A 19,259-nucleotide genomic window follows, 5' to 3' on the forward strand; every position below is an offset into this window, starting at 1 on the left:
GACATATGCATCTTTTAATTCAGAGGGGCTCTTTTCACTAAATAGAGCAGTGTTTTTCAACCTTTTTTGGGCAAAGGCACACTTGTTTCATGAAAAAAATCACGAGGCACACCACCATTAGAAAATGTTAAAAAATTTAACTCTGTGCCTATATTGACTATATATAAAGTAATTCTCTTGAATAGGAATCAAATAAACACAAAGAAAGTATTTTATAATTACTTTATTATGAAATATTAAGTAAACAAAATAGTGAAAAATTATAAAATTCTTGTCTTGTCTGCACCTACGGCACAAGTGCCGCGGAACAGCGGTTGAAAAACGCTGAAATAGAGGGGTAGAGAGCGGGACCAGCTGATTTGGTGGGTGTCTCCTGCCACCTGGTGGACACTTTAGGATGTGCTATGCGAAAGTCCTCTCCGTAATCACAGCGCCAGCGACATAGAGTGGGCTCAGTCCTACAGCGTGGAATCTACTGATTTCTATTTCCAAAAACCTCGGGAACATTGCCAGCCTCACACCAAGTGCCTGGATATGGATGCTGTGACGTGATCTTTCAAAGGACCGAACAGTCCCTGCCATGCGCTTCAGTTCTCATGAGCGCCTCCATTCTTGTTTCTCGATTCCAGTAATTACAGGTTGTTGTTGTTCCTTGTGATGAAGCCCCTACCCCAGTGGTCGGCAAACTCATTAGTCAACAGAGCAGCAAACCGTGGCTCGCGAGCCGCCATGTGGCTCGAGAGCCGTAGTTTGCCGACCCCTGGGCTGTGTGGAACAGCTAACGAACTCATGTAGCATAAAACAACGCACACACATGGCTCCGTCGCTTTCCGATGTCACCGTGAAAAATTACGGTATTGCACTGTGTTAACTCTGTCTCTGGCTTAATCAATGGGAAAAAAATTTACAGAACAGAGAATAAAAAGGTCAATGCAACTGTAAGTAAAAGTATTTATTTCCATAAATATAATTCATTATACAAACACTGTTAGCAGGATGTTAGCAGTCATTATCTGCGTTAAGTATGACGTGTCTGCAGCAGTTAATGCAAATGGTTCCCTCTCTCTAGACCCTTCATGCAGCTTTTTTACATTCCTCAGCTTCCCCAAGCTCTCGACACTATTTCGAACCACATGACAAAGGGGGTATTTCAGTCACAAAGCGTCGCCTTTGCGGAGTCAACAGAACATTTACCTGCTCAGGTCAAAGTTGCCAGTTACAGACTGAACTGCCGGTATTTACTGCGAATCACAGAAGCACTGAGCGTGCTACATGCTTCAATCCCGTGTGTGGTAGCATGATGCACACATGTCCACGTGAGAATTAGCAGCTTGATGAGCGAGCGCTGGTACCTACGATGAGCTGACCCTCGGGGCCCAGCTGTAAGCTCCAAGGGCAGCTCAGTTCTGTCAGTTACTGGCGTACAGCGAGCCGGCGAACGGCTATAACCACAACGCAGTGAATGTAATTAAAATATTGTTTCTACAGACAGCGACCTACAATGTTATTACTCTACTTACTCTGGAAACGGCAGCTTCAAAACAGCGAGGAGCATGTCCATGTGTTACCTCCGGTAGGATTCCACATAATTTTTTAAACACAATGATCCTATGTAGCTCGTCTCCAGAGTGTCAATTGTGGTTTTAGTAAGCACTTATTGGGGCACAATATTGATTCAGACAGGCATAATCTATTTATTCTTCATAATGAAATGTTTATTCCTATTTCAATACTTTCTGCAGAGATTACCTAATTCTCAGAGTTGCCGTATGGATTCAAGGGTTTATCATCTATGGAAGTGCTCGGTGCAGAGCCGGGCATGTAATAAGTTCCAACACATACTGCTCTTCTTACTAAGTGTGCCAGCCCATTTACGACAGGGAAATTAGCTAATGCCCCCAGAGAACAATCAAAAGATAAACCTACAGGTGTATGCATCCACCATATCCCAAGTCTATGTACATACGAAGTGATTTCAAATATTACAAACTATTGCTAAGATCATACTGTATCTGGTGTTAAGTTTTTGCTCTGGCCTCTGGCCTAAAGCAACACATATCCTGTGTATCTGAAAAAAAAAAAAATCATATAAAAGCAAGGTACACTACCCCCAGGTAACCAAAGGATTTTACTCTGTCTCTAACAAAGAGTGATAGTGTAATTCAACCCTCCCCTTAGGTTCAAGGTTTCCCTCGACATCATGCAACATCTGACTTCTTCAAAAACCTTTACGTTCTGGTTCCCCTCACACAGAAATACACAAGCTATCGCCAAGTCTGCCCTGGGAGTGAAAAACCCATTAGAAAGGAACTCGTCAAAACCAGTGTGAGTTTACAGACAGACGAGGTGCAGGGCCGCCAGAGCAGAAGTCCTTAAATGATCTCAACATCCCTGAACACTGGTTTTTGAGGAAATCATACATTCGATCGTAAGGGGATGGGTATAAACATTTTCTAACCTTTAAGTGACTTTTTTTTCCCCCAGCGGAAAAGGTAACTAACTCAGAACCTAGGTCTGTGCTACAATGAACAGAATGGTGAAAGGAAAACTCTGTTGAAAACAGACTCCTGTCATTCTGTTGGGATCAGTTAAAAGGAAGGAGAATAAGTTTTTTTGTAAAGAGAGAAAACATACCCAAAGGGTGATTCTGGCCTTTGCTATACTAACCTGTAATTTATTACTACCCAGAATGTGTGTGTGTGTGTGTGTGTGTGTGTGAAACAAAACCCAACCCTTAAATACACTCTTCAGAGGCAGAATCCAGTCTTCCCCATGTTGTCCCGGTGAAAAAGGAGTGTGGAAACAAAGCTTGAAGCCTCCGTCCATGAAAAATCTGACAGCTAAACGGAAGGCCGGTTCCCTCTGAATGCACTCAGTTATTCTACAGGCTTCAGGGAAATCATTTCAAGAAACGTGGACGGAAGTCCTCGGCTTATCTTGTCTGCTAGCCGGGCGGCTCCCAGGCACCTGGGTCGATGCATTTAGGAGACGGAGCACCCAGTGTCCTTCTGGGGTTTGATGTCCGGCTCCTTCACAGGCCTCACGTCTTCCGGTTTGGGTTTGGTCTGGGGAGAAAGAACAGAAGTAAGGACAGAAGCTAAGATTCGGAAAACGAACGCTAGACCTTTTCCACTTCCAGCTTTTTTTAATTTTTATTTATTTATATTTTATTGATTTTTTACAGAGAGGAAGAGAGAAGGATAGAGAGCCAGAAACATCGATGAGTGAGAAACATCGACCAGCTGCCTCTTGCACACCCCCCGACTGGGGATGTGCCCGCAACCAAGGTACATGCCCTTGACCGGAATCAAACCCGGGACCTTTCAGTCCTCAGGCCGACACTCTCTATCCACTGAGCCACACCAGTCCCGGCTATAATGTATATTCTTACCAGTCAGAGAGCATCCCTAATGGGCAAGCCATCCTCCTCAGAGGTGCTCTCCCATTCTCTCTCAGGAGGCTCTGACAAACTGGAAAAGAGGCAAGACAGGGAGTTGAAAAACAAGGCCAGTCGATGAGGCAGAAAATCAGGAGACAATGAAGGCCTCGAGGTCTGTCTCTGAGAGAGTCCTAGAACACAGTTCACCAAGCGCTGCAGTTAGCTAATATAACATTTAGACAAATATGTACATCTACTTGTGCAGAGAACAATTATCAAAACGCTAACTCTGAATTCTTTTTAAACATTTGCGAATGAGCCCTGGCCGGTTGGGTTAGTGGTTAGAGCATCTGGGACCTTAGGGTGTCAGGTTTGATTCCTGGTCAAGGGCACGTACCTCAGTTGCAGGCTCCCCAGCCCTGGTAGAGGTGCATGCAAGATGTGTCTGACTCGCATCGATGTCTCTCTCTCTCTCTCTCCCCTCTTCCCCCCCCTCCCTCTGTCTAAAAATCCTCGGGCGAGGATGAAAAGCGTCTGTGAAGGAAGGGAAAACCCGGTCTCTTACATTGTCCTCCTTGGGCCGTTTGGTGAGGTCGAAGGCAGCCAGCGTGTCTGGGGTCCACTGAGCACTCGTAGGGGGAAATTCGAAAGGCACGGGCTCCACCAGGCCGTAATTCGCTTTGAGTTCCAGCTGTGGGGCTTCTGTTGGAACTTTCTGAAAGTAGCTGCAAAAAGCCATTGAAACAGCAATTCATTCATTCATTCGTTCATTAACTATTTGATGTTCAAGGGCGTGAAGGTGCTCAGATGACCAGGTGCAGGAACAAGGGGAGGGATGGAAGGAGACCAAAGCAGGGACAATTTGAGGTTAACTTTGCAGCCCGCTGTTGAAAAGCTGTTTTTTCCTGAATATATTTGCTCCTGGACCTTTATTTCTGAATGGAGAGGCACTCAACGGATGAGGACTGTGGCTTTATCTTCTCTGCACTTCACGCTAGATTTTCCACACTGAGCACATTATTTCCCGATTTCCAATTAACTCATAATTTTTAAAAAGTATGGGAACTTTAGCCTAAACCGGTTTGGGTCAGTTGATAGAGCGTTGGCCTGCAGACTGAAAGGTCCCGGGTTCGATTCCAGTCAAGGGCACGTACGTTGGTTTCGGGCACATCCCCAGTGGGGGGTGTGCAAGAGGCAGCTGATGGAAGTTTCTCTCTCATCGATGTTTCTAACTCTCTTTCTCCCTTCCTCTCTATAAAAAAAAATCAATAAAATATATATATATTTTTAAAAAGTATGGGAACTTTAAAGATCTTTTAAAAATTGTATCTACCAACATACAGTTTGAACAATGCTGATTTAATAACAAAACTGAGACAGAAAGTGAATCTCCCTGCTTATAGGTGGCTGAGACCAGAGTGAGATGGCCATGCAAAGGGAGTTGTGAGGAATCTATATATAACATATGGAGAGAGAACGCAGGGAAACAGAAAATCAGGACCGTATGAGATTTATTACGTTAACTGAAAATTCATATTAAATTTTGAAATCTGCTTTTATACATCATCATCATCAGAAGCAGAATAAGTGTTAAGACAACACAAGTAAACTTTAGTAGCAATTTTAACAGAAGATTAAAGTTAATCTTAATTGAAATCTGATATAAAGTCTTTAGAAACAGATCAAGGTATACGGTTTGCCCTCCTCATCTGTGAATCCCCAACTGTGGATGGAAGTTACAGATATTTACCAAAACATCTGCCTATAAGTGAATCCAAGCAGTTCACACCTGTGTTGTTCAAGAGTCGTGGCCTACTAACATTAATATTACTAAGACCAGAGGACCGATGCACAAAGATTCATGCAAGAATGGGCCTTCACTCCAGCTGGAGCCGCCTTTCCGCCTTCCCATGCTACCCAGAGGCCCAGAGCGGCTGGGACAGTGCAGAAGGCCTGTGTTGTCACCATGGCGACAACATAAGCATCCCCCTCCCCCCCCATGGCCACTCAGCGCCTTGTATGCAAATTTACCCACCATCTTTTGTTGAGTCAATTTGCATACACACTCCTGATTGGATGGTGGGCATCACGAAGGTACGGTCAGTTTGCATCTCACTCTTTTATTAGTGCAGATACTGCTCGGCTGTACTCACATAAACCCATTCTCTCTCTGACACTTCTCGAGGGTATTCTTCACGAGGTTTCCAAGTTTCCTGAAGAACAAGTGTTCCGAAGGCTTGACTGTTGGTCCAGGTCCCTTGGTTTCTCCATATTCTTTGCATAACGCTTCTGCCTTTGCAAAGGCTGTGTGCGAAAGGGATAGAAAGCCATCTGATTTGAAGTCACTACCGATTATTCACAATGAAAGCGCTTTAAACCGGAGAAGGCAGGGAATGCTGCAGCAACCCCAGGATCAGTGCAAACCTCTGGAGTCGAGGTGTCTGAAATGCTGTTTCTTTTTTCCAATTCCCATCCCCATTCATGAACTTCAGCCAAAATCTGTTTGAAATGCCTCTCCCCTTTAGGGTAAAACATGTGTTTTTAAGAATAAAATTTAATAACCTGGTGAGAATACTCACATTTTTCTGCTTCTTGGAGAGACCGGATTGCCTCGCCACATTTATCACTAGCCAACAAAGTCTGACCGTGGTAACAGTAAGCCTGAAAAAAGACACAGATTTTCATTCATGTTCTCCGCAAATGATGCTTTCCGCTGCCACTGTTTTACACATGCATCAGATAAATCATTGCCTTTGTCCACTGATTCAAGTTTCAATGCAATCCCTTACATGTATTTACTTGCATAAGCGTTCCCCCATCTCTTTAAGTATCAAACGTGGAATTACATCAAACCTTTGGGCCAAACTAGTCTTTTAGCCATGGGCTGAGAGCAAAAAGCATTTGCTGAAACCTGCTTCTAAAACGAGAGCATTGTGGGAAAAGGCGGGAAAGCACTGGGAGTGGGAGGGAGGACTTAAATTAGGACTAAACCGGTTTGAAGCATGAAGTCAGATAAGCTCTCTTTAAACGTCTGTATCAGTATGAGGATAGTACACACGTGGTCTTATGCGCATGCTTGAAAACTGGTTATAAAGCATAAGAAATGAAAATATCTACCTAGATCTGAAAAAGGGTAGGATTTCTCTCTCTCTCTTTTTTTTTTTTTTCAGAGAGAGATAGGGAGAGAAACATCGATCTGTTGCATTCCACCCCAATTGGGGATTGAACCCGCAACCTAGGATGTGCCCTGACCAGGAGCCTAACCCGCCACCTTTCAGTGTATGGGATGACGCCCCAATCAACTGAGCCTCAGTGGCCAGGGCAGTGAGACAAAAAGGCCACTTCCCAAGAATGCTCATTAGTAGTTCTCCACCAGCAAAGTGAAACATGTACAGTATGCCTTAAGATTAGAATTAGTATCTTTCTACAGGGTGAAATGAGAGAATTCTTAAGTATGCAGATGCTTCCAGCTTAAAAGTGGTTCCCTGGCTAGAACCCAGTTCTGAGTTCCCCATCCTCTCTCTCCACCCACCTTAGCTCAAAATGGCGGCTGCACTGACTGCTGGGGACCTTCTACTGAGAGCTCCGTTATTCGTAAAATGCTAATGAGGGGTCGGGAGAGCTGGCACCCCTGGCATTCAGGGCTGGGAAGACCATGACTCACTGTTTCCGGGTCATGCATACTTACATAAGCCGTGTAGAAGCACATTTTCAAGAGAAGGTATTTTCTCCACTTAGCAGAGTACACAGGCTCCAAACTGGATAAAGTATGATCTAAAGTTACATTTTAAAAAGCAAAATATCATTTCACCCTGATTCACTAGGAGACTTTCAGTTCATGTGTTCAGATGCTAAAAGCAGAATGACATTCAAGTCTAGAACTCAAGCATTTACACGTTTTTAAAAACCTCGCTTTATTTCAAGTGATTTGTTTTTTATAATAACCATATAACAAGATTGGTGAAGCCCCAGGGCTCTTCTTTGATTTGATGGTTAATGTAATTTAGGTTTAACATAATGGTAAAAATAGATATAACTAAGAACTTGAAGGTAAATATGATTTATACTATTACATTATCTATTTTTTTAAAGTTATATGGCAACACAGAGTAGTCTAGTCACCCAAGTCAGAAACATGAAGGACACACTCATCACTGAATCTCATGTGAAATACACACATTCACACATCCTGCCACGCCTCTCTCAAGTCTATTTCTTCCTCCCCATTTCCTATTTTGCTATCTTTGTCTAAGTGTTCATCATTTTCTCTTTCCATTGTAAGCATTCCTCCTAAGCACGCCCATTTTTCATCTTACAATCATGGGGACCTTTTAAAAATTCAAATGCAATCAAGTTTACTTTATATCATTTAATGGGCCCCAAATATCTACTGAATAAAGGCCCAACTCCTCAGCATGATTTCAACCACACACACTTTCCTAGCCTCTCCTCCTAACCCTCAGCCTGTGTTTTATTTATTTATTTTATATATTTTTTATTGATTGTTTTACAGAGAGGAAGGGAGAGGGATAGAGAGTTCAAAATATCGATGAGAGAGAAACATCAATCAGCTGCCTCCTGCACACCCTCTACTGGGGATGTGCCTACAGCCAAGGTACATGCCCTTGACCAGAATCAAACTTGGGATCCTTGAGTCCACAGGCTGACGCTATATCCACTGAGCCAAACCGGTTAGGGCTCATCCAGTGTTTTAGCCAGAGTATCTGTCCAAAGCTCCCAGAGGGGGCTAAGCTCCGTTTTACCTCTATAAACTACAGAATGTTCTCCTCCTCCCATTGCTCAAGATTCCTAGCTCACTTAGAATTTCTATTTACATTTCAAAATAAGGCTAACACACCAGCTTCCTCTCACAGGCCAGGTCCTTCGAGCTTCTAGTTCACGCTGTAACATCTTATGTCATGCCACGATAATGTGTCTGTCCCTTTCCCTAGACTGTGAATCTGTTGTACTGATCTCTGTATACCCAGTAACTGAAACAGCAACCATCCCATACACAGGAACATGTATGTGTTCCCTAAGTAAGTGAATGAAAAGCAAAATAGGCCAATGAGACGACCAGAGTTCTAGTCCCAACTCCTCAACTGTTAGCAGTTACCTGATGGGTCAGTTATGTTAAGTCTCTGGATTTTGGTTTCTTGTCTCACTAAGGATAGTAACTATACAGTTGTAATAAAGACCCAAAAATTTTCAAAAGCAAAACAGCTATATAATTATTAAGACATAATTGGTTAAAAAATATAGTATCATCCTTTCCATTAACTGTGAACAGCTCTAATTCTTTTCAACAAAATTCATAAAATAATGCAGGTATCATTGTGTGAAAATTCTGGAGAATTTTTCTGATTTGCTTGCTCCCTATTTAGCCCGGAAGTTAATCTGAAAATCTAAAAGTGTAACAAATGGGATTATGAACATACCAGCTTTCTGATAGAAATTGGCTGTTTCGTAGGCCAGAGCGGCAATCAGTCCCGGAGCATGCTTCAACTCAATGGCTCGAGCGATTGTCACTGTGGCCAAAACACAATCAAATTAATCCAAGTTCAATTATAATGGCAGAAGACAGTCCAACAACCTATGTGGGGTTTTAATCGTTTCTTAAAAAGTTTTAATTTGAAAAGTATGCTACAGAAAATGCAAACACAAACTGAGCTTGCTGGCTCTGATGCTACTTTTTATTTATTTTTTAATGTTTTCATTGATTTGAGAGAGAGAGGATGAGAGAGGAAGGGACACAAACAAGGATGAGACAGAATCATCTATCAGCTGCCTCCTGCACACTCCCCACTGGGGATGTGCCCGCAACCATGGCACATGCCCTTGACGGGAATCGAACCTGGGACCCTTGAGTCCACAGGCCGACGCTCTATCCATTGAGCCACACCGGCCAGGGCCCGGCTTTCTTTTAAAAACACCTTACAATCTGAAGGTACCTTCTTGAGCCTCAGCCTGACACTGAATAATGTAAGCTTCTAGGAGCCGTGCTTCCAAGTCTCTCCCCTTCTCGGCGGGTGTGATAAGCCTTGGGATGTGACTTTCCTGAAAGAGAAAGAAAGAAAAAGCCAAATTTCTTTTAACCCAGTTGTGAGAGATGAAGAAAGTGGAAGCTGATGGAGATTTATCAGAAATACAAGGTACTAACAAAAAATGTGTTAAAAAAAAAAAAGGAAAAATACTAAGCTTATAGAGAATAAAAGCTCCTGTATACTCAAACGTTCAATGTTTTTTATAAGCTTTTGTAAAAATAAGAAATTCAAGAACAAAGCCTGGATCTCAATGGATTGGTTAGATGTGTAAATCGTATTTGCACCTTAGAAAACATTTAACTGAAACAGTTGCACTGCTGTCACTCACATGAACAGCTGGATATAAAGATGACAATTCTACAGCTCCCTCAGGGTCTCAGCTTTGTGGTCCCTGTAAAAGCATCTTATCTTATCCTGAGAAAACCCAACACTGGTCTCCAGGAAATAGAGGTTTATAGTGAGCATGAGATGCGGGTGATTCTGGTTTTGGAAATATATTACTATTTCTCCTAATTCCCATCCATCTTCAGGCAATTCAGTAGAACTAGTGTGTGCTGCGTGCCCCTGCAGAGTTCTCACTGCAGACAGCAGTAAGGACCGGTCAGCACCAGCAACTTCGGTAACCTGTCTTCTGCCTTCTCAGAAGAGACAGAAGAATAAGCAGTGAATGACGACATGAGTTTTCTCACTGTAAAATCCACTGGTGATTTTCAAAAATGAAGACACTATTCTATAACTGGTCCAACATGGTTACTTTACATAGGAAACCAGAACATACACTAGTACTTTTTATATAATGAATAATGCCCTCGTCCTCCACCCCAAAGAAAGAAAGAAAAATTATTCAAGCCTGGCTGGTGTGGCTCAGAGGCTGAGCATCCACCTATGAACCAGGTCACTGTTCGATTCCCGGTCAGGCTCGACCTCTAGAGGAGGGCGTGCAGGGGCAGTCGATCAATGATTCTCTCTCAACACTTATGTTTCTCTCTCTCTCCCTCTCCCTTCCTCTCTGAAATCAATAAAAATATAATTTTTTTTTCAAGAATTGAAGCATTAGAAATATATTTTATTATTATTATTATTACCTTTATATGTTTAAAAATCCCAGCTGCAATTTTCAGGCTTCGATGGACCTCTTTTGCTTCCTCTTCTGTAATGCTTAAAGACAGCGGTGACATTACTTAGAGGATCAAAGCCTTGCTGGTATTAAAACCAACAACTAATACATTATGTATCATAAAACCAAATTAGGCATTGTGCTGCTCACTACCAGCTTTCCTCCTTTTAGAAAATCTAATTTGACATTTAATAAATGCACATGAAAACAATCCAAAGAGAAGAAACTTTTTTCATTTACGAACAAAGGCTTCTTGTTTTTCCTTCCAGAAGATCTTCTGTGCATAAACGGCCTCGAACGTTACACACTTAATGCACGCCCACACTTGAAAAACACATAAATACACACATTCACTGCTCTGCTCTTGCTTAACCCCTTCAATTACTTCAGAGATCATTTTACATCAGCCTATACAATTCAACTTCATTTTTAAAAATTGTACTTACTGGGGTGACACTGGTTAATAAAATGATACAGGTTTCAGATGTACAGTTCTGATACATCATCTGAATATTGAATTGGGTGTCACCACTCAGTCAAGTCCCATCCATCAAGTTCACTCTTTAAATGGCTGCATGTTATTCCCGTGTTCAGATGCACCCGAGAGGGCAGTGGATTTAGTATTGTTAATATCCACTTTCACTGTTATAAAAAGTGTGTCTCATTTTACTTCACAATTCTTTAATCCTTCTGAACATCTTTTGCATTTTTAAAGCCTTTTTATTTATGTTTCTGTGAACTGTTTATGTCCTTTGATTACCTTCATTAGATTTGTTGGTCTTTTCCTTGCTGATTTCTAAGAATATACATTATAAAAGTAATTTGTAGTATGTATCGCACTTTTTTTGACCCATCTTTTTATAAAAATAATTTGCAAAATGCATTGCACTTTTTTTTTGACCCATCTGTCATTTTAAAAATTCTGTTTATAGTACTTTTACATAGTCAAATATTCAATCTTTTCCTTCTCCTGGTTTAGGGTTTTATTTTATAAGATCTTCCCCACAGCCAGTCAATGAAAGAGAGACACCACATGACCTCACTTATATATGGATGATAAAGAACATTATAAACTGAAGAACCAAAAGATAGATATAGAGACAGTAAAGCAACAAGCAGACTGTCAAATTACAGCAGGGAGGTTGGGGAGATCTAGGGGAGATAAGAGATCAACCGAAGGACTTGTATACATGCATATAAGTACAACTAATGGACACAAAACTCTGGAGAGGGAGGGTATGTACGGGAGGGGGGGGTATTGGTATATGTACAAAAATAATAATTTAATTAAAAAAATATATTAATAATAATAAAAAAAAATCTTCCCCATGACAAGATTATTCATTTTCCCCCTTCTTTTGACACTGGGCTCCATAATCCTGATATTTAATATGCTACCATTTTGAGGCAACCTTTCACTTACCAAAGTAGTACCTCTTATCAATAGCCTAGATTGTTTAATAATAAAGCTCCATATACTGGAAAAGTAACACATATGCATATAAGCCACCCCCTTTAACTTACTTTTCTTTTCCAGCCAGCCTCGAGGCATATTTCGTGTACCATAAAGCCACATTAAATCCCATGGAAATTAATTCAAAGACAGCATCCTGCTGGGCACTAGAATCATAAACATGATCATTAAGTTTTGCCAATTAGTAAGACATCTCTATAGGAGACCACTGGGACATCCAACTCACAATTACAGGTAACTCCATACTAACTGAAAAATGGTGAACACAGTCCTTGTGTTTTACACAGATGGATAAGACACACACATAATTAACAACGAAGGACTAAACACAGTATGTGCTCTGTAACAGTAAGCCAAGGTTTTCTTTTCTTTTTTTTTTTTTAAGATGGACTTTTTAAAAAATAAAATATATTTTTATTGATTTTTTACAGAGAGGAAGAGAGAGGGATAGTCAGAAACATCAATGAGAGAGAATCATTGATCAGCTGCCTCCTGCACACCCTCCACTGGGGATGTGCCTGCAACCAAGGTACATGCCCTTGACCAGAATCGAACCCGGGACCTTCCAGTCCGCAGGCCGATGCTCTATTCACTGAGCCAAATAGGTTTTGGCAATCCAAGGTTTTCTAATGTGATGATGATGGAGGTAAGCATGAGGCTAGGAGTTGTTCCAGAGATTACTGTGCATAGAGTAGCTTTAAAGACACTGATTTCTGGGACTCAATCCCAGAGAGTCAGAAAGTCTGGGAGGGGCCCGGGATCTGCATTTTTAACAAGTACCCCATTGATTCTGGGGCTGCTGGCTCTTAGGCCACATTTTAAGAAAGTGGAACTCATAGGAGAGACGGTTCCAGGCTAAATAATTGAAGAAGGCTTAATGTATCTATAGACTCTGAAGTGTGCCCTGAAAGATGGTGCAGGAAAATTACCCAACGGAGAAAAAAACAGAATATGATTCTACTTTGTTGCCTAATCTTAAAAGAAATGAAGACATAAAAATTTTAGGTTAAAAAAAAAAAAAGATTTGTTATAAGACATATGGTAACTCAAAAATAACTTATAAACCATCCTGTTTAATATGTTATACAAAAATATGTTATGAACAAACTACCTGAAGAAAATTTAATGCAGTTTTATAGCTTATTCTTTTCAGCACTGAGACCTTTCAAATGAATTACCTCTGATGATCTACTAGGCATCTCTACTGTATAACTTTAAAGTAATAAAATAGCTTTGCTAATTTACGGTCGTAGGAATTACTCCAATTTTTCCTGCATTTATTTCAATCTGCCTCACTCCCAAATATTCCACTTTTATTGAACCACATCTAAGTAGTGGTCAGAGCATATACAGTTGAGGAAACATTTTTCAGAAAAGCTATATTCATTCTATACTCCTAAGTGTATTTTCTATTGACTATCAGTAGCAGTCAAGGATAAAGTTACTTAAATATCTCAGATGTACTGAATATTCAGTAGTTATTATTTAAGGCCTCTATCACATAATTCTGCACCGTCTCATGAAACTATGCAGAAAATGCTGTTACAGGGATCAACATTTGGCACGGTGGGGGAAAGTGCCAAATGTATGTGATGCCAAACAGTCTCAGAAGCTGCCAAGTTTTCTAATGTAATAAAGATAGCGGTTTGATCCGCTTAAAAAAAAAAAAAATTAAATGAAAATATTCCTTAATTTTAGATAAAATACAAAGGAGTCACAGGAAAAAAAAACCTACAAAATGAGGACTTGGAAATCCTTGGGATCCCAGAATATCAAAATGTCCAAAGGATCCAGAGTCCCCAGCTTCCTATCCAATTTATGATCTCTACACACAACATTCCCAAGGAAGGAAGGAAACTCACACTCACTGAATGTCTATTATGTGCCTGGCGTTATATCAGTCACTTAGGATAAGTGTTCCTTCCTATTCTGCTTCTCGCAAAGGCCTATACCTGCAAACTCCCAGCATGCAGCGGGAGAGGCGGGTGTTCACGCACTACAAGCCCTGAGGTCACACCTAGTTATGTGTGAATCCAAGGTCCACACTCCCGCCTCCAATGCCTGTCTGTATGGTTTTTCAGCCATCTCCATCTCCTTCCCCTCTGATTTTAGAAAACAGTAATTTTAGCAAATTGATATAAAGACCATTTAAATAGCTCCGTGGTGTTAAAAAAAAAAAGGGGGGGAGAGTTAAATAAAAACTTAGCTCCATTATGATCTGCTTCCTGTTATAATTAGATCTCTTCTAATTAGTCTCAAATAGTAAGAAAGTTCTGAGGGGGCAGTTTTTAAAAGGAGCAGAAACAATATAGAGACGTTAGGAAGAAAATAAATATAGTGAATCAAAAGAGTGTGGAACTGGGGCGGAATTGGGGAGAAAGAAAAAGACACTGACCAAAAAAATCTAAATTATTCATCAGAAAGGAAAAGGAGGGGAAAAACCAAATTCTGTTCTGCCTGAAAGTAGGCAAAGATCGAAAGCTAGCTTTGGGTTCCAAACTGCAAACACTGTGTGTGTGTCAAGGCTGGCCCAGGCAACATGGCTCAGTGGTTGAGCATCGACCTATGAACCAGGAGGTCACGGTTTGCTTCCCAGTCAGGGCACATGCCCAAGGTGGGGGATCAATTCCAGTAGGGGGCGTGCATGAGGCAGCCGATCAATGATTCTCTCTCATCATTGATCCTTCTCTCTCTCCCTTTTCCATCCTCTCTGAAGCCAATAAGAAATAATAATAATTTTAAAAGTTAAGGCTATTGCCGAGACCAGTTTGGCTCAATGGATAGAGAATCGGCTTGGGGACTGAAGGGACCCGGGTTCGATTCCGGTCAAGGGCATGTACCTTGGTTGTGGGCATATCCCCAGTAGGGGGTGTGCAAGAGGCAGCTGATCGATGACTCTCTCTCATCGATGTTTCTACTGTAGCTCTCTATCTCTCTCCCTTCCTCTCTGTACAAAATCAATAAAATATATTTAAAAAAAAAGAAAAAGTTAAGGCTATTCAAGTTAACATTTGTATTGATCATCAAAAAAACAGACTTGGTCCAGGAGAAAGATTATATTTTTACTTAACAGCATGTATTAGGAATTTAGATGAAATTTTAAAAACTAATTTCCGGATAAGAGAAAATACTGATTGGGCCTATATTTTATTTCTTCAAATACAGGGGCTATGAGTTAAGTACTGGCTAAATCGTTTTTAAAAATGGCTTCAATTTAGTACTGTTAGCACTGCCTACCTTGGAACCTGTCCTTGCAATGTATCGGTCCACTTGAAATTCTGAATATATCGTAACTTACTTTCTTGGCTAGATTCATCCAGTGAATTTATGAAACCTATAAACGGCACAAAACATTCCAGTTTTAGAAAGCGATATCAAGTATTAAATTTAGAAAAATTTTCAGATAATGAATTTTCCTGGTATCTGAATGAAACTTCTCACCTCTCTCTCTCTTTCTGTATCTCACACCTTCTCCAAAGTAACACATTATGAAATATGAACACATTTAATTTTCAACATGTGAGCAAGACCACATTACCACTCTTATGCTCTCACATTTCAGAATCTCAAGCATACCAAAGAATACAGTCTAGAAGACTGCATTCCAATTTGAAAAGTCTAAGAATTAAATGTGAACTTGTGCAGAGCTATCTTTTAAAAACTCACAAGTTTGTATAAATAGCTCACCTTGTAAAAGGGAAAAATACGCATCGGCCGCAGTCTTCATCATTTCTGGGTTACAGTTCAAATCCGTGAACAATTCAAGCAGCCGTGCCCTGGACGACCTCAGGTCACTTCCATGAGACAGAGACAGTCAAGTTAGTGAGCTGCGTTACAATGAGTCTGCGTCAAAGAGGCTTAAAACATCAATTATAACTTTTCAAACACCACACACACACACACACACACACACACACACACACAGAGGCTTAAAATTTCCATTTGTAACTTTTCAAACACCACACACACAAACACACACACACAACACACACACACACACACACACACACACACACACAGGCTTAAACTTTCCATTTGTAACTTTTCAAACACCACACACACACATACACACACACACACAGAGGCTTAAAATTTCCATTTGTAACTTTTCAAACACCACACACACACACAACACACACACAGGCTTAAAATTTCCATTTGTAACTTTTCAAACACCACACACACACACACACACACACACACACACAAACACAGGCTTAAAATTTCCATTTGTAACCTTTCAAACACCACACACACACACCTCCTCTAAGGTATTGCTAAGTACACAGAAAGGAATTTAATTACGTAGGGTTAACACTGGACGTAACTGAAATTTCTAGTAACAATTGTTTTAAAAGGTGTACTAAAATAAACTCAGTCCAGTTTAAAGGGACAAATCATGGGCATTATACGTAATAAAAATATATAGCAAGTTTTAATTTAAAAAATTAAACAAACACAATCGCTTTTTGTTCTAGTCAAACTAGTCTAAAACAAAGGTTTTCTTGATAGAAATGACTTCTCTTCTTTCTTGCTATCTACATTAGCAATCAGCCTACTTTTCCTGTAAAGGGCCTGGAAGTATATACTTTAAGGTTTCCGGGTCATCTAAGCCTCTATAGGAAATGCTGTTGTAGAGAGAAGGCAAAGGCAACCATAGACAATATGTAAATGAATGGGGGTGTAGGGGTTGTGTTCCAATAAAACTTTATTTATAAAACCAAGCAGTGGGCCGAATCTGCTGAACATAGGTTTGCTAACCTGGTCTAAGCTACACAATTTATTTAAACTCCTTTCTCCTATATGAACACTCTGAGGGCTGTTCAGGTCATAGGGTCAGAACTCAATGAATTTAATATCCAGCCAATTAACAATACCCATAAACCACTTTGTGGAGTCTCTTATACTATTACAATAACTCTTTGGTTGTGATTGCTTTAGCCTCTCTGGGACTCACTGATTTAAAATTAAGGACCCTGGCCTGGTAAAGTTTAAGTAATCTATGATTTAACTCTTCACGTGTTAAGGAGTCTACGTTTAGGGACAGTGTGTTACATACGTTTGGACTGACCATGGGAACTAAATAATTCCATGGTACCCAAGGGTGACTCAACCAATACCTGTTGAGATCAACGAAACTTACCTGCAAATTTTTGAAGCAGCAGGACTAGTGACTACGCCATAATAGTTAAAAGAAACAGGAGCTGTGGCTTTCAATGGATTCCTATGAAACCAATGCGTCATCTTCTCCAGATATTTCCTATTAAAAAAAAAAATGCATACAAGTTAAATAATGTAAACAGTGTAAAAATAATTATTTTTAAAATAAAATGTTACTGGATGGTATATACACTTTTATATAAAATACATGTAAAATACTCATAGATAAGCAAAATGCTTCACTGTTACAAGTCAAAAACCTTGTTTTGTCTATGTTTAGATCAGGCCTATTAAAAAATAGCATTTGTTGCCAAGACCGGTTTGGCTCAGTGGATAGAGCGTCGGCTTGGGGACTCGGGGGTCCCGGGTTCGGTTCCGGTCAAGGGCATGTGCCTTGGTTGTGGGCATATCCCCGGTGGGGGGTGTGCAGGAGGCAGCTGATTGATGACTCTCTCTCACCGATGTTTCTGACTCTCTGTCTCTCTGTCTTCCTCTCTGTACAAAATCAATAAAATATATTTAAAAAAAAATAGCATTTGTTATTATGCTAAGTGAAATAAGTGTGTGTGTATATGTATATGTATATATATGTATATATGCCTATATCTACATATACATAGACATCTATGCATATATATCTTGTAGACATCATCCATGTCCGCCTCCTTTATGATCTAAGCAAACACAGCATCCACATGCATGTAAATCAGCCTTCCAGAGGTAATGGCACACAATACACTGGATTCTGCGGCAGCCAATTGCCGGCACACAGTCTGTCCAGGCGGCCCGCCGCTTCCCCGGGATGAACGTGTCTGCGGGTTACCTCTGTGCTGTCTTCTCTGCCCCAGCGGTCCCAGACCCCGCACCCCGGTTTCCAGGGATCCGGAGGGTGGGGTCCAGGGACGCCACACCCACCACCGCAGGTGCAAGGGGACCTGCAGGGCCACCGACAAAACCGCCACCCAGCAGGCTCCCACAGTGGGGACTGGCTTACGGCAGGGGTCCCCCATCACCCCGGAGCCCCCGGGTCCCCGAGGAGCCCACCTGAGCCGCGGCGCCCCGAGGCCGGAGCGTCCGCTTCCTGTTTACCATCAGCCTCTCCCCAACCTCCCCGACCCGGCCACCCGCGCAGGCGCCACCCCCGGCGCCCCACTTCCCGGCAGGCATTTCCGTGGAGAGCCCACACTCCCCACCCGGGAGGGGGGACGGGCCCACGATCGCTGGGCGAGCCCCTATGTAGCTGGGAGCCCCCCAATACCAGCGGAGAGGCGGGCAAGGAGTTAGGGGGGCCCCCGCCCATCGGGCTGCTCATGCTGTGGATTCTCGGGGCGCAAAATAAACGTCCTCTCTTCCTTTGGTTTCAAGATGCCAAAAGGAGACACTTGGGGGGGGGGGCGGTCGATGGGGACTGTGCAAAAGGGGGTGGGTGGTGACCCCCATAGTTTGGGCCTCCAGGGACGCGACAACAAGGGGCAGGATATTTACTGGGAAACGCCCGTCCTTTGGACACACTTACCGGATTCCTCGGACCCGGGACGGCGGTCCTCCCTACGGGGAAGGGAGACAGGCAGGCAGGGTGCGAGCGGCCAGCGAGGAAGGGAGAGGGACGCAGAGGAGCTGGCCCCGGAGCTGGGGCGGGCGGGGACCGCCGCGCATGCGCGGGGCGCCGGGGGACCACGGCGCATGCGCGGGCCGAGGTCCCGTGACACGGCGGCCATGACAGCTACCCGGGCAAGCCGCGCGGGCCGCTGGGGGCGTGGTCGCCGCCGCCGCAGCCCCTCCGGGCGCTCCTTTCCCCGGGCCTTTCTCCTAAGCTGCTCCGCCCTCGTCTTTCCTCTGGGGCGGCGGCCTCGTCTCTCCTGGGAGAGGCGAGGAGGAGGCGCGGCAGTAGCGGCCCAGCCGCGGTGGCCGCTGGGGGAGCGGGGCGCGGCCTCAACCTAACGCGGGGCGGGGCCTCGGGGGCGGGGCGTCGGCGGGGCGGCCGCGGAGCCGCCAAGTTTGGCTGTGGCGGCAAATGGGCTTGGGCGGCTCCTCGGCGGGCGGCGGCGGCGGCGGCCGGAGCGGTTCCTCCCGGCCCTGTTAATG

At 42.7% G+C, this 19,259-nt stretch overlaps 1 protein-coding gene across 1 annotated transcript; it reads right to left on the reverse strand.

Moving 5' to 3' along the window:
* Window positions 1-937: 937 nt before the first annotated feature.
* On the reverse strand, window positions 938-18,849 carry BROX (BRO1 domain and CAAX motif containing). The gene is made up of 13 exons (XM_084868945.1): window positions 18,691-18,849; window positions 17,158-17,274; window positions 15,702-15,808; window positions 15,252-15,348; window positions 12,065-12,160; window positions 10,509-10,581; window positions 9,331-9,436; window positions 8,818-8,907; window positions 7,068-7,153; window positions 5,959-6,040; window positions 5,533-5,683; window positions 3,945-4,104; window positions 938-3,065 (listed from the first exon to the last, which is right to left on the reverse strand). The coding sequence occupies exons 2-13, from the start codon at window positions 17,256-17,258 to the stop codon at window positions 2,982-2,984; spliced, it is 1,233 nt and encodes a 410-aa protein (XP_084725071.1). The 5' UTR covers window positions 17,259-17,274; window positions 18,691-18,849; the 3' UTR covers window positions 938-2,981.
* Window positions 18,850-19,259: the final 410 nt, after the last annotated feature.

This window comes from Pipistrellus hanaki, assembly GCF_964339955.1.
Source record: "Pipistrellus hanaki genome assembly, chromosome: 20".
NCBI lineage: Eukaryota > Metazoa > Chordata > Mammalia > Chiroptera > Vespertilionidae > Pipistrellus > Pipistrellus hanaki.

Bases quoted from the DNA above. Each gene is read 5' to 3' on its own strand.
- BROX (XM_084868945.1), bottom strand. From the start codon at position 17,258: ATGACGCATTGGTTTCATAGGAATCCATTGAAAGCCACAGCTCCTGTT. The intron at 15,809-17,157 runs GTAAGTTTCGTT...GTCTCATGGAAG, and splicing joins GCTGCTTCAAAAATTTGCAG to TGACCTGAGGTCGTCCAGGG. The intron at 12,161-15,251 runs GTAGGCAGTGCT...TTATGATTCTAG, and splicing joins TTGCAAGGACAGGTTCCAAG to TGCCCAGCAGGATGCTGTCT.